At 48.7% G+C, this 14824-nt stretch overlaps 1 protein-coding gene across 1 annotated transcript in view; it reads right to left on the bottom strand.

Annotated features, from left to right (window-relative positions):
- LOC138454580 (ATP-binding cassette sub-family C member 12-like) overlaps nucleotides 1–14824 on the bottom strand; it is a 392790-nt gene that overhangs the window by 293005 nt on the left and 84961 nt on the right. Inside the window, exon 3 of the mRNA XM_069607051.1 lies at nucleotides 4757–4846. Coding sequence (XP_069463152.1) covers nucleotides 4757–4846 — 90 coding nt within the window. The remainder of the gene's footprint in view (nucleotides 1–4756; nucleotides 4847–14824) is intronic.

The raw sequence follows: 14824 nt of genomic DNA, 5'->3' as shown, positions 1-14824 counted from the left end.
GACCCAGGCGGTAAGGGGTTTACGGCGGCGTAAACAGCGCCGACCCTTACCGCCTGATTCCGAGGTCCCTTAGCGCCATGGAGGATTTAACACCTGCTTTTAGCAGGTGTTAAAATCCATGGCGCTAAGGGACCTTGTTGTTAATTACGCCACCGTAATTTACGGTGGCGTAATTAACGCCTTCCCCACTCCCATTATGCCCTATGGGGCAAAAATGGGAATGGGGAAGGGTAAATGGGTTAATGGGGACTTACCGCCCCGCCAACCTCGGAATGGGGCGGTAAGTCTGCCAACCACCATGGCGTAAACGTAGTTTACGCCATGGTGGTAAAGGTACGACCCAGGCGGTAACTTACGGCCTGGGTCGTAATGAAGCCCAAAATGTAATTTCCATTAAATATGACCTTCCACTTGGAAAAGTAAAAGTCTCGCCACAAAAATTGAATTGAATTGATATTTTATTTATATCGTGCTTGTACACAAGCGTTTCAGAGCGCAAAACACTTGTTCACAATCAAATCAACTGTTTCTTCCATAAGGTCTATTTCCCAGGATCCAAAGCTAATATAAACATACCACAATATTCTTCCAATGGAATACCTTTATCAGGACAGCACAGCAAATGTCTTTTTTATACAACAATTTGCCAGGATGATAGAGTTAACAGTCTCTTTCCACAAAAGCTTTTTGCCACAAACACACTACTTCAAAACAGCTGCTTCTTTCCTGGTATACTCACCTGCCTACAACTACAATTGGTCTTTTCTGTTAGTGACAAGGTTTGTTCCAAGGTTCTCCACACCAGTATCTCATGTGAGGAGAGTTGAACAATGGATGCTTGTCTTCATAGACTCTTGACTCTTGGCAAGGTGGGTTGCAGGTTTTCCCAAACTGGCATCTCAAGAAAGGAGAATTGCGCCCAAGTTGCCCTTTTAACTCCTTGTCATAGTCTCTCAACTATTGGCAATGTGGGTTACAGGTTTCCCCAAGTTGATATCTCACAAAAGAAGAATTGCTCCCCTTGTTGCCTCCTTACCTCTTCTTTATAGCATCTTGGCTGTTGGCAATATGGGTTACAGGTTTCCCCAAGTTGATATCTCATAAAAGGACAATAGCGCCCTTGTTGCCCCTTTACTCTATTTGTTTGGTATAAAAAATTGTTTTTTACTGCTAAATGTCCTGCTTGGAGCGCCCCAGGGTTACCTTTGTCTTCAGCCCAACTCATTGGTCTCCCTCAGCGTATCCTCTTCACTCTTTGCTACTCCGACAGATCTTCTGTGGTCTGACCATACTGTTGATAGCTCGTGCATAGCTTCAGCGGTCTGTCTGCATGGCTCTTCTCTGGAGCTCCACAGTCTCTGTTGGGTCTCTGCATCCTCACTCACACACAAGTAACTCACATTGGGTCGGAAGCACGTCTCCAACATGGCTGGACTTCTTTCCACTCCATCCACAACTCTACTTCCTGCTGCGCATACTCTGCAAAACTGCATGCCTTCTCTTCCCGAGTTGGCTTCTGCTGGCGCTCTTCCTTCTGCTTCTGCTGCAACTGCTTTTTGGCCATCAGCGACTTTCCCGACTTCATCTGCCTCTCTACTGACTGCTCCTGCCTCTGCTACTCCATCCTCCAGCTGTGGCTCATTCTTGCATTATATGTCCCGCCTAAGTGGCTTGCTTTACAACATCTAGATCGCACATTCTTTTCAGTAGCAACTCTGATCCTTACTAACTCTTGGTCCTGCTTCCTCGTCCCAGTACCACAGGCATTATGATTCCTGAAGTGCATATTGTTTTTTTTTATATTCATTTAGTTTTGATTGCTTTGTGAACTGAAAGTTGTCAAAGTTAGAAGGAATTATATAAATGGTTTGTGATTTAACATTGGAGTTAGGACTTCTACCGAAAGACAGAATCATGACAATTGGAGGATGTCACATATGATACATAAACTCCCATAGTACAAACCTTATTCTGTCTGGATGACTTTTCATAGAATGTTCTTTGGGTTGTTACATGGGAGGGACTTGTACAGTGACAGCATGCCATTGGGTATTTGGGAAATATCCTCATAAATATCATCATCCTCACAAGAAAGCAATTACTGTGTCCCTCCCAAAAGAGTCACCACTTCCCCTGGACAGCCATCTCCTCTCATGTGATCCTCCCTCATAATACCACACCCAGGGTTAGGATCAGGTAGCGGCGGCCTTCCCCTGGCGACATGGGAGGAAATGTTAGGCTGGAGTCCAGTGATGACTCCACAGGATTCATCACAATACACAATGATGTAGATCCTTCCTCTGCCTCCTTGCCTTGAGGTGAGGGAACTCAGCGCTCCGCAAACTCCTCTTCTAGAGCTGAGGGATATCCAGTACTTTTATCATAGGACCATCACTTTGTATACAGCGCTGACTTTCTCCTTTTCAGAGGAGCTTCCCGACATTAATTCTTCACTTATACTACTGTATATGGCGTCATAATATCAATTTACAAGCAATAACAAAAGATCAACATCTCTGTGTTTCATGCAGAAAGTGCACTTGTGCTGTGTGTGGTCTCTGAGTTCCCCAGAGGCCTACTCCCCCGCAAACTGACTGGACAGCACAGCCCAGCAGCCCACACTCTAGGGATCAGACAGACATTCAGTGTAACACAGCGTTGCTCATCTCTCCATTTGTGTGCACAGAAACCGCTCTCGGGTGGCAGGTCTCCACAGAACATGCTGTGCAGCCAGAGGACACTGAGCATCTTCAAGAGGCACTGGATGTCACATTGGGGTGACCAAAAATGTACTGTAGGCCCAAAAACTGATAAAGAAAATAAATCCAAGGAAGTAACAATGGAGTGCACGAAAACAGTTTTTAATACGTGAATATTACGTCTGGGAGGGTCAGTAGAATTGAAAACTGAAAACACTCTTGATCCACGGAACATTGAGTTACAGTATTTAAAGACTAAAACCAAAAAATGATTGCACATTCTTCATTGGCTCCCACGCACAGAGAAGTCTAAACACAATACGCATTAGTATCCCCCCATTTGTTAGTACATCACCTGTGACTTAGGAAAGTGCAGCCCCCTATGAATGACATAATTGTACAGTCAGCAGAAAATATTTCATCCTGATTGGCTAAAGGTATATATGTAACATTTACTTAAATGGCATACCCTCACTGGTCAAGACAAGTTCCACCAAAATGACCCAATCATTTGGTGAGTGGGAACAGTGAAGTCAACAAATTAGACACAGCAATATCCTCTCCCATGTGCTCAGTCAATTTGGAAATCCTAGGCAGTTCTCAGGCCTTGAGTAGTTTACTTCTGTAACACTTTTTGCAACTCCCATTTTGAAACATGATGCAATCCCTAGCAAATATTCTTCTGGCTACCTCTTGGGTACCAGGTGGCTTCATAGAAATAGTAACTTAGGTTCCACTCCTTGGAAATTAATTTCTCATATTTATTTCTGCTACCAAGCAATTCAATTGCAGACCCAGTTGTCCCAACTATCCTTAGGGGGCAATATGACCACAATCAGGATATAACGCTTTGGCAATGCCTTCACCCAAGGCTTCACTAACACCAAAATATGCCCTTCACAACTATTATATTTTATCTATCATCAAGAACACAAACTGTTACTATACATTTCACTAAAAAAGATCCTGAGAACAGCTAAACCCTGCAACAATAACTAATATGTGTGCTGCACCACACCCTTCCTTCAAGGACCTTCTAATGCTGAACACTCACTGGGGGAAGCAGGAATACAGTTTAATTAAATGGAAAGACAGAGGCTTGGAACTGAGGCCTAGTGCCCTAAAGAACAGAAATGTACACACACTGACAGGGCCAATTTCAGACGGCCAGAGGGGCCCTGGCTATTGGGGCAAGAGGCCCTTATGCTAGTAGAAACCAGTAACAATATCTTTACTGGCCATCATTCCACCATGTGATTAGTAGTCTAGTGCTCTAAACAAAACTAAATCCCATTTGAAAATGACCTGAAACACTGCAACATATGACAGAAATACTAACACTAAAATTGACCAAATCTGCATGCTAATAGAACTTCTGCAGCTTGTACTTTGTATGTGTTTCTGATTTCACTTTTATTTCTTCCTGCTATTAAAATAAATGAAAATAGTCATGCACATTAGCAAACCTCTGTGCCTTGCCATAAATCGTCATACTGAACTTCTGAACAAAACATCATAAGGCCTCACTCCTGTAGAATTTGGGTGCAAATACTGGAATAGGCCACCAATTCAAATCAGGGCCGAACGCAATCACCACACCTTTCTAATAGACCTTTGGAGCATCTAAATAAGCTCCATCCTCTGTAAACGTGTCTTATAAGATTGCTGCTTGAACACTGTTCTTGCGTATATAATTCAGTAATATTGAATATGATGTCTGGCTTGCATTGGGACTGATTATCTGATGTAACGTGTTGTTCCCAGTCCTACCGCCTCCCACCTTCCTCCAGGTCACCCAGACCTTATTCCCAGAACCACACAGACCCCACCACCCCCCCTGCACTGGATTGGCCTGTTCTGCATTTTGGTGTGCTACACAACTTCAAATAATGAAAAATGAATGATACAAAGTTGTAATGCTCATTATTGTTGTTATAATGGGAAACAATAAATTGAAAAGTGTTACATAGCTAAAAGCATACGGTACACTCAATTTAAGGTGCGTAAACATATACGTAAATTACCAATAAGGCTGTCATATAATGCAACACTCTTACCGCCAGCAGCTTGAATGTAATGGTGATAGGTTTGTGGTGAAACTGAACCCTCTTGCATTTCCTCTTTCAGAACGAGCTGATTTCCAAATACTATGGAGAAAACAAATATTACTTTCATTTACCAAGAATCATCCATGCATGTTTTTTTCAATTGCTTACATGTATACAATTCAGAACAGTATGATACGTCACATAAACCCAACTACCTTGACACGGTACAGAGACACATTGTTGCCATTGGTGTCTTGGTTTTCGGCAGGTAGGGTAACCGCAATACGGGGGCTCTTAATATTTCTAAGTTATTTATTATTATTTCCTTCCAAAAACTTCCTTCCGAAAACGTACCGGGGTCACGGAGAGGGTAACTCGTGCTATTTCTTTTCCTTTTCCTTTATGCCGAACAATTGCCACACAGATTACCTGTTTTTCACAATTCATCATTGGCAAGTATTTCTTCTCTTTTCCTAATCAGATGATGACTGATACCATGTGACTACATTGAAAGGACACAGAGACACAATGCAGTCCTGCAATTCTGCTTCCCAGAGCATGCACTCATTTTCGAAATATGCAGTTCCCCTTATGCTTAGAGGTCGCCTGGGTTGAATGGCTGTATTAAAGATGGTCGGGCCAGCCACCCTTGCATACATTAGCGTCGGGAGTGCATTCCCAATGCTAATGTATAATTGGCACCCATAACCCACATAGGTGCTGTAAATGCATTTTACAGTGACAGGCTCTTGAAGGGCTTGTCACTGCGAAATGTCAACAAAAAAAAGCAGTTCTGTGCCTGTTTGGGGATAGAAATGCAAGTGGGACAGCTCTGGTTTGATCCGCTGCTGTTGCACTTAACGAAAAATGCATAACGGAATCGTAAATTACCGTGTCATGAATTATGCATCCCCCTGCGCCTGTTGCCAGCAGGGGAATGTTCTGCATTTTTGCTAAAAGTCAAGTGTACCCTTTTCTGAATTTGGGATGCACTTTTAAATGTGTAGACAAGCCCCCTGATGTGTGAAGCAAATGTGGAAATGGTTGAAAAAGCGCATGTGAATGGGTGCCTCTATGATGCCCTTTGTGGAATGGATGCTCCTTTTTTCGCACAAGTGGTGAGGTAGGCTAGTGCATTTCATCACGTGCGCCAGAAATGATTTGACAATCTTGCCCTATGAGCCTTTCATGGGACTCTAAAGTAACAACTTACTCGCCTCTTTTTATTTCCTTTCCGTGTATGCAACTCGGCAGCCAGAGGGTTTGTTTTGGCACTACAACTCCCACAGGGGAAGTATTTCTTCTCTTTCTATCATCAGGTGATCACTGACAACCTCATTAACACACTCTTAAAGAAAATACCAGTTCTTCAACGCCGAGGCAGTTGTTGGGGTAATACAAGAGGTGCACCAAAGTCAAGCCAAAAGCTACCCATCTGCAACTATGTGTGCTGGGAGCAATGTGGTACTGACATCTTTCACCCAAATACGGAACAACACAGATACGCAAATATGATTTAAGCAATGGAAAAATTATTATCTGGTTTTGGACAGAACTACAACACATTTAAATACTTTTGAAATCCTTGACTTCGCTCCAGCACCTGCCCCCCCACAAATATCGAGTATAACACCAACACCCTGCCTTCTTGCAGTCTTTCCAACTACTGATACTTATCCATAAAATGGAAGGTTTGCTCCACAGTGCTAGTTCAGCAGCAAACCATAAGCAGCCTTAGTATTAGCAAGCACTAACAACCTCTTTATGAGCGAAACATGGGTCTTGGAATGAGGTATCATTTTTTTAAAGGTATGATCACTGATAATTACTAAATCCTCCACAATAACTGGTTCTGATGATCACTGTGCTCATAATATATGTCTGCAAATCTACTGTAAAATGGATTTCATGATACCTATGCCAACAATATATGCCAGCATTGCCACTGTAAGAATACGTTTGTGTTGGTTGTTCTCATCAGGGACATCAGAGACCAGCCACTGATGGACTAGGCAATCAGGTGACGAGAGCGTGTGTCATCCCTCTGGTTTTTCGGCTTCACTTTCTGTCTGGAACTTCACTTCCAGTGGCCATCCTGGATCGGTGACATCACTTATTGCGTCCATCTTGGATCCATTCAATCTCCTCCAGAAGGCCACAAGGGAACACCAATCAGGAAGAAATTGCCTCATCCAAGCGACACCAGCGACACAATCAGAGCGACCAACCACCGATGGACTTGGTGATCAGGTGAAAAGACTGTGTGTCAACTTGGATTGGTTACATCACTTCCAGGGGTCATGTATTGCTGACATCACTTCTGGCCGACAACTTGGTTTGGTGACATCACTTCCTGCGGCCATCTTGGATCAACCCAATCTCCATCCGTAGACCACCAGATGCTCCTCTGGTAATACCAATCAGGAAGACATTGCCTCATCCCACCAACACCAGGGACAAAATCATAGAGACCAACAACTGATGGACTAGTCAATCAGGTGACAGGATCAGGTGACAGGAGCATGTGTAATCCCTTCTGAACTCCTGAGGGGCGTCCAGCTAGTGGCGTCCCAATTAAGGGCAGAACAGGGAAGAGTGAAAACCAGCCGTGGACCAGCCTCTTTGCCTTTTCACCAATGAGCCTTTGCTTTGCTGTGTCCTGCTAATTGTCTGTAAGTATCTAAATATAAGGAAGAGACATGCTATGACAATCTCCATGACAACCTGAGTATCACCGATCAGGCTCTGGCCTGGCTGACCTCTTTCCTCTCTGTTCGACCCACCCAGGTCCAACTTGGGTCCTTACTCTCATCTATCTCCCGTTCTGCCTGTTCCCCAGGGGTCTAACCTCTCTCCCTGGCTGTTCAACCAATACCTGGCAACTCTCGCTCATCGCATTGCCATTTTCTGCTCCAATTTTCAGTGCTATGCTGACACTCAACTCATTTTCAGGCTTCCCTCGGCCACCTTTTCTCCTCTCATCTTCATCTCTGATTGCCTATCTCCCATTCAGGATTGGTGTGCTGCCAATGGTCTCTGCCTGAATGCCAGCAAGACGGAGATCTTCCTCATCGACACACCTTCACCCTCCTTTACTTTCACTCTCTGGCCAGCCTCCCTGTGCCCTCCTCCTACCCCCCAATTGTGAGGCTAAGAACCTCGGGGTCATCTTTGACTCCATGCTTTCCTTCTCTGCACACATCTCTGATGTCTCTTAGAAGTCAAACTTCCTACTGCACCTCCTCAGAGATTTTCTGCCTTTCCTCTCCTTCCCCCAGAAGCTCACTGTCTCTCGAGCCCTGGTTCTCTCTAGATTGGATTATTCTAGAACAGGACTGTGAGACTTGTCCTTGGCCTCAAGCCCTGGGATCGTAGCTCTCCAGCCCGGAAATCTCTCCACTGGCTCCCGGTGGCTGCAAGGATCAAATTCAAAACCCTTTGCATTGTCCACAAGACTTTCTAAGGCCTGGGTCCAAAATAGCTTCAGCTGTCCCTCTGTAAATACTTTCACTCCTGAGCTCTTCACTCCTCCACCTCTAACTCCCTCAGGATCAGTCGTTTTTCAAAGAAACGAGCTTGGGGTAGATTTCTGTCTTCAGCTTGGTCCTCCCTCTGGAACAGCCTCCCTGCCTCTCTGAAACTCGAGGAGAACCATCTCTGGTTCCGGAAGCACCTCAAGACCTTCCTCTTTGCTTCTGCTTTCGCTCCTCCTCTCCCCTGCTGATCTGCTCTGTCCCAGCACTGTGCACCTGGTCACCCTCCGAGTTTTGGGCTCAGGTACCTGCTCACCCTGCCACCCACCCGCACTGCCTCCTGGCAATCCCTTGCAGTGGGGGCTGTATCTGTTACCATACAGTTCCCCCTTTTTGCACTTGTCAGACACACTCTGTCTGCTGCCTCAAACCTAGCACTTGCCACCTGCTGGCTGCACCACCACTGTTAGTTGCTTTTATTATTTTTTATTTATTTATTATCTATCTGTATTCCTCTGCTCAGCGCTTTACACTTCTCCCCCACCCTTGCACTCTCCCATTTCCCTCTCCCATGCACTTGCGCGTTCTCAATGTCACTGGGCCTAGTAAGATTGTTTTTTTTTGTTCTCCCTTGTTCCCCTCCCTTGCCTTGTCATGCTCTGAAACACTTGTGTACGAGCGCGATACAAATAAAATATCAGTATCAATATCAATCTTATTAAGATATTTTCATAAGGTGACATTTTTGGGGTGTTTGAGCATATTGCCGTACCCGTTCTGTTTGCATCCGATGGTTAAATAATCTAAAGAATTTGAAGCATACCGATCTGATTGACCAATGTGAAATTCATTGGTGAATATGTGTTGATGAGCAGGGATCGCCTCAGTTTCAAGAAAAGTGTTACTCGGATGCCATTTGGAGGCTTTAATTGAATTAGGGCCCCGAACTAATAGGACTGTGGAATTATTTCTACAAATACAAAGGAGTTTACCATGCATAATGAGCAGTATATGTATGTGTTTTTATGTAAACTTCAACCAGGATACAAGAATCAGAAATCTATTATAAATTACTGAGAAAATCCCCTGATGAATGTTCAACCGACTTGGTGATAGGGACAGAAACATGTTGGGATTATGAAAATGGACACATTATTTAGATTGAGATTTCATTTTTGTCTGATTGTGTCTTTGTGTAATGTTTTTAAAGCAATATATACTTTAAGTGATGTGTATCTGCTTGTATTTGTAAACTAGTCTATGGGTGATATTAATGAATACTTTTTTTAGAAACATAAGATGTTTTTGCAGATGTTATTTGATGAAAGAAATTGGATTATGAGATTTTATGAATGTTTACTGAGTCAATTTTTTCAGGACTATGCAGTAAAATGGAAGATGAGGTTATCACCTTATGGAAATATGTTATGAAGATTGTTATAGCCTGCCTCTTCCTTATAGTTAGATAAGTTCAGTTTGCCTCATAGTAGAGATAGGTTCACCCATTTATGGGTGTACCTTGGTGAGTGTCTCTTCGCTACCTGTATTATATTGACAATTGTCTGTAAGTACCCACTATTGCATCTTCTCAGCTTCACCCTCACCATGCACTTATCTTCTCCTTGCACTCTTCACTCACCTCCGCTCAGAACCATTTCGACTCTCTTCCCATCCCTATCAAATCTTCTCCTCTGTGCCACTATCTCGCTCCACTACTCTGCACCCTGAAAACCACAATGCAGAAAACGCTTTCCACTTGGCAAAGGTCAAGACACTCCTCTGAACTCCAACTTTCACTGCTCTTCAAAACTGTTCCTTTACTCTTGACTCTGCTAAATGTGACTTCTATCTTTCTCTCATTGACAGGTCCACTTGCCAATTCAGCTGCCTAATCCCACAGACCCTCTACGGACATTTCTAACTCAACCCTACTAGCAACAGTTGAGTTAGTAACCCCAGAGAAGGGAAAGGGGGAATGGATAAAATAGCAAACAACAGATTATCCTCACATCCGGTCTCTTGAGATCTGCAGTAGGGAACACAAGGAACAAGTTACTTACCTGTAACTGTTGTTCTCCAGCATGGGTCTGGCATGGATTCACATGCTCATGAATATTCCCCGTCGTCAGGCTGGGAATCCTCGGTAAAGAAAAAACCAGTATCAGTTTCGTTTCTGATCTGTCTTTCGTAGTAATAACCAATCACTGGTCTCTGCGTCATACTGACCACAGCCAATGACTGCCCTCTACCTAAGCACCGCCTCTGGCAGCCATCTTCAGATTTGGAAGCACGTGAAGTGGCAGTATGACCAAGTGAAGAGCCGCAGAGGGGTAGGCGGGAGGGTTCGCATGTGAATCCATGCCAGACCCATGCTGGAGAACAACAGTTACAGGTAAGTAACTTGTTCCTTCTCCAGCATGGGGTCTGGCATGGATTCACATGCTCATGAGTAAAGAATACATAGCAGTACACACATGCACAACCACGGGAGGTGGCAAAGGCTCAACATTAAGCATCACATCAACTCAACATTAAGCATCTTACCTCCTCACCAGGCTCACCTCAGGCGAACAGGTTGCGCAGCACTGCTTGGCCGACCCTGGACTCCTCCCTGGAATCCCGGTCGACGCAGTAGAATTTCGTGAATGTGCGTCGACCTCCACGTAGCAGCCCTGCATATGTCCAGCAGGGGCACACCAGATAGGAACGCCGTGGTAGCTGCGATCGCTCTGGTGGAATGGGCTCTCGGACGGCCAGGCAGCGGTCGGTTTGCCAACCGGTGACAGCACATGATACAGCCGGAGAGCCATCTGGAGATGGAAGCCTTCGAGAGAGCCTTCCCCTGATTGACAGGTCCAAAGTTCACAAAGAGTTGTGACGTCTTCCGAAAACCCTTCGTGCGGTCCACGTAGAACTTCAGCGCTCTAGCTACATCCAGCGAGTGCAAAGTCCTCTCAGCCGGCGATGAAGGCGACGGGAAGAACACAGGTAACACCAAGGGTTCGTTGAGATGGAAGTCCGACGGTACCTTGGGCATGAAGGAGGGGTGCGTCCTGAGCACTACCCTCGTGTCGTGGAAAGTCAAGTACGGGGCCTTGCAGGAAAGGGCCTGGATCTCTCCCACTCGTCGTGCGGAGGTGATGGCCACAAGAAAAGCTGTTTTCCACGATAGAAACTTCAACGGGGCCGAGTGCAGAGGCTCGAACGGAGGTCCCATGAGCTTGGTCAGCACCACGTTGAGCTCCCACGCCGGGGCCGGAGCCTTCACCGGCGGGAACGATCTGAACAGTCCCTTCATGAACTCTTTCACCAGACGATGAGACCACAAGGACGTCCGCCCCGTGGTTCTGGTGTATCGGGAGATCGCAGCAAGATGAATCTTGATGGACGCGTGTGCCAGACCAGCTTTGGCCAGCGTCAGCAGGTACGGCAGTACTTGGGGAGCCGTAATCCGTAGAGGGTTAATCTTCTGTGCGTGGCACCAGACAGAGAACCTCTTCCATTTGTGTCCGTAGCATTTAAGAGTCGAGGACGCCCTGGCCTTTGCAAGAACCTCTCTGCAATCGGCCGGTATGTCGTATCCTCCAAACTCTAGCGCTGCAGGAGCCAGGCCTGCAAGTTCAGCGACTTCGGGTCGTGGTGGAGGATGGCGCCTCCTTCCCTGGAGAGTAGATCCGCGTCCGCCGGCAGCTTGATCGGCGGGGACGCTGACAAGTCCAGAAGGTCCGGGAACCATATCTGCCTCGGCCACGCAGGTGCGACGAGGATCATCCTGCACCGTGACCTCTTGAGCTGGTTGACGAGCCGGATTAGCAGAGGCAAGGGAGGGAACGCGTAGAGGAACAGGCCCTCCCAGGGGAACGAGAAAGCATCGCCCATGCTCCTCGTCTGGGGAAACCTGCTGGCGAACCTCCGGCACTTGTTGTTCGTCGCCGTCGCGAACAGGTCGATCTGGGGTGTGCCCCACCGTCGGAAGAGGCGATCCACCAGATCCTGCCGTAGTTCCCACTCGTGGCACGAGCGCAGCTCCCTGCTGAGTGAGTCGGCGATGGTGTTTTTTATCCCTGCCAGATGAAACGGCACCAGAAAAATCCCTTGGGCGACGGCCCAATGCCACAGGTCCTGCGCCTCCTTGGACAGCGCTGGGGACCTGGTTCCGCCCTGTTTCCTGATGTAAAACATGGTGGTGGTGTTGTCGGTGAAGATCCTCACCACCTTGCCCTTGAGGGACGGAAGGAAGGACCTGAGGGCCCAAAACACTGCACGGAGCTCCAGGACGTTGATATGCAGGGACTTCTCCGTCGGGAGCCAGAGTCCCCTTGCGTGCAGATTTTCGGTGTGCGCTCCCCACCCTTCCAGGGAGGCATCCGTGGTCACAGTCTCCTGGTGGGCTGGGGTCTGGAAGTCCATGCCCGCCGTCAGATGCGCGCGGGTGCCCCACCACCGTATCGCTCGTCGGAAACTCTCGTCGAGCTTGATCCTTTCCTCGAAGCTGCCCGTCGTCTGGATCCAGCGCGCATCCAGGAATTCTTGCAACGGGCGCATCCGGAGCCTGCACATGGGAATGAGGTAGATGCAGGAAGACATCATCCCGAGGAGGGACTTGATGGACCTCACCTTGGCCGCGTCGGCCACCAACATCCGTTGCACCTTGCCCAAGATGGTCCTGGTCCTCTCCTCCGACGGGGAGGCCAGAAGGGACACTGTGTCGAGCCTCGCTCCCAGAAACAGTGCGACTTGCGCGGGCACCAGGTGGGATTTGGCGTAGTTCACGGAGAATCCCAGGTCCGTGAGGAGTTGGACGGTCCTTGCCGTGTGGACCACGGCGAGCTCCCTCGTCTTGGCGCGGATGAGCCAGTCGTCCAGGTAGGGGTAGACGTGAATCCCCTCGCGGCGCAGCTGCGCCGCCACTGGTGCGAGGCACTTGGTGAATACCCTGGGTGCCGACCGTAGTCCGAAGGGAAGGGCTTTGAACTGGTAATGACGCCCTTGGACCACGAATCTGAGGAATTTTCGGTGCCCCTTTAGGATGGGAATGTGGAAGTAGGCATCCTCCAAATCCAACGACGATAGGAAGTCTCCTTCCTCCAGCTGACCCAGGACGTGCTGGAGGGTGACCATCCGGAACTTCTGCGCCTTGATGAACTTGTTCAGACGTCGCAGGTCTAGGATGGGGCGCCATCCTCCCGTCTTCTTCCTCACGAGGAAGTATCGCGAGTAGACTCCGGAGCCCCGAAGCCTCTTTGGGACGAGTTCGATGGCGCCCTTTCTGAGCATCGCCTTTACCTCCAGGAGAAGTTGAGGGACGTGAAGTTCTTTCCTGGCCACGGGGGGGACGCGCGGGCACCTTCTTAGAAACTCGAGCGCGTGGCCCCGGGCCAGGGCGTCCAGCACCCAACGGTCGGTGGAGATGGACTCCCACACGCTGACGAAGCCCGCCAGCCGGCCTCCCACCGGGGTGCTTCGGTGGGGGCCCGACCCCACGGCCGGTTCAATCCTGCTTGGACGCGGCCTTGCCGCCTTGACCTCCTTGGCGACGACGGCGGGGTCCGCTAGACTTGCCTCGTCCTCTGTAGGCCTCTTGCGACGACGAGCGGGCCGCTTGACGGTAGGAAGCGAAACCGCCGCCGGAACCTTTGGAGGCGCCCTTGCCTCCGCCGCTCCGAAAGGGCGTTCGTCGTTGCTGCAGGACTCCAAGGGCCCTGGCCGTCTCAGTATCCGCCTTGATGGCCTGACGGGAATCGTCCACTGTCTTCCCAAACAGGTTGTTCCCGTCGAAGGGCATGTCCAGGACTCTGGTCTGGACGTCCTGCCGAAAGTCCGTAGCTTTGAGCCATCCACGACGTCGAAGGCAAACGCCGTTGCCCAGCTGGCGGAACCCAGTGTCGGCGATGTCCGTCGCCACGGTGATGGCGTGGTCCGACGCCACCTCACCTTCCTGCAGGATCTCAAGGGCCTCCGCCCTCTTGTCGTCCGGCAGAAAATCCAGCAGGGGAGCTATCTTGTACCAGAGCTCCCTGTCGTAGCGGGCCACGATAGCCAAGGCGTTGGCCGCTTTAATCGTCGTTGCTGCCGACGAGATGACTCTACGTCCCATAGCATCCAATTTCTTTCCCTCGCCGTCCGGCGGGGAAGTCGATGTGGAGGCCGCACCCCCCCCCGCTTTCTTCCTGGCTGCCGCGGAGACGACGGAGTCCGGGGTAGGCTGCGCCCGGAGGCATAGGGGGGCCGTGTCCGGGACCCGGTACTTTTTCTCATACCGGTCTCTTCTAGCTGGCGTCGTGGAAGGGTTCTTGAGGAGGGAAAGGCCCTCATCCCAAATGTCGTCCGTACCCGTCGCTGCCGTGTCAGTCCCCGTATCATCCCCTCGGGTGGACGGGGAGGAGGGCTGGACGGGGCGCGACGGTTGAAAAGGAGGTGGTGGATGGATCCTTCTTTTCTTGGTAGGGGGAACACCAGAAGGTCCCGGTTCTGGATCCCCCGACGGGAGAGGTTCCTCCGTCGGTAACGGTAGCCTCGTCCTTATCTCGGAGCATAAGGACTGTATGGCCAACAAAATGGCCGCCGAGTTGTCTTGCGGCGCTGGCAGAGGGGAATCCGACGG

This window comes from Ambystoma mexicanum, chromosome 1p, assembly GCF_040938575.1.
Source record: "Ambystoma mexicanum isolate Mex_15411 chromosome 1p, UKY_AmexF1_1, whole genome shotgun sequence".
Classification (NCBI taxonomy): Eukaryota; Metazoa; Chordata; class Amphibia; order Caudata; family Ambystomatidae; genus Ambystoma; species Ambystoma mexicanum.
This window is presented reverse-complemented; position numbering and strand designations above follow the sequence as displayed.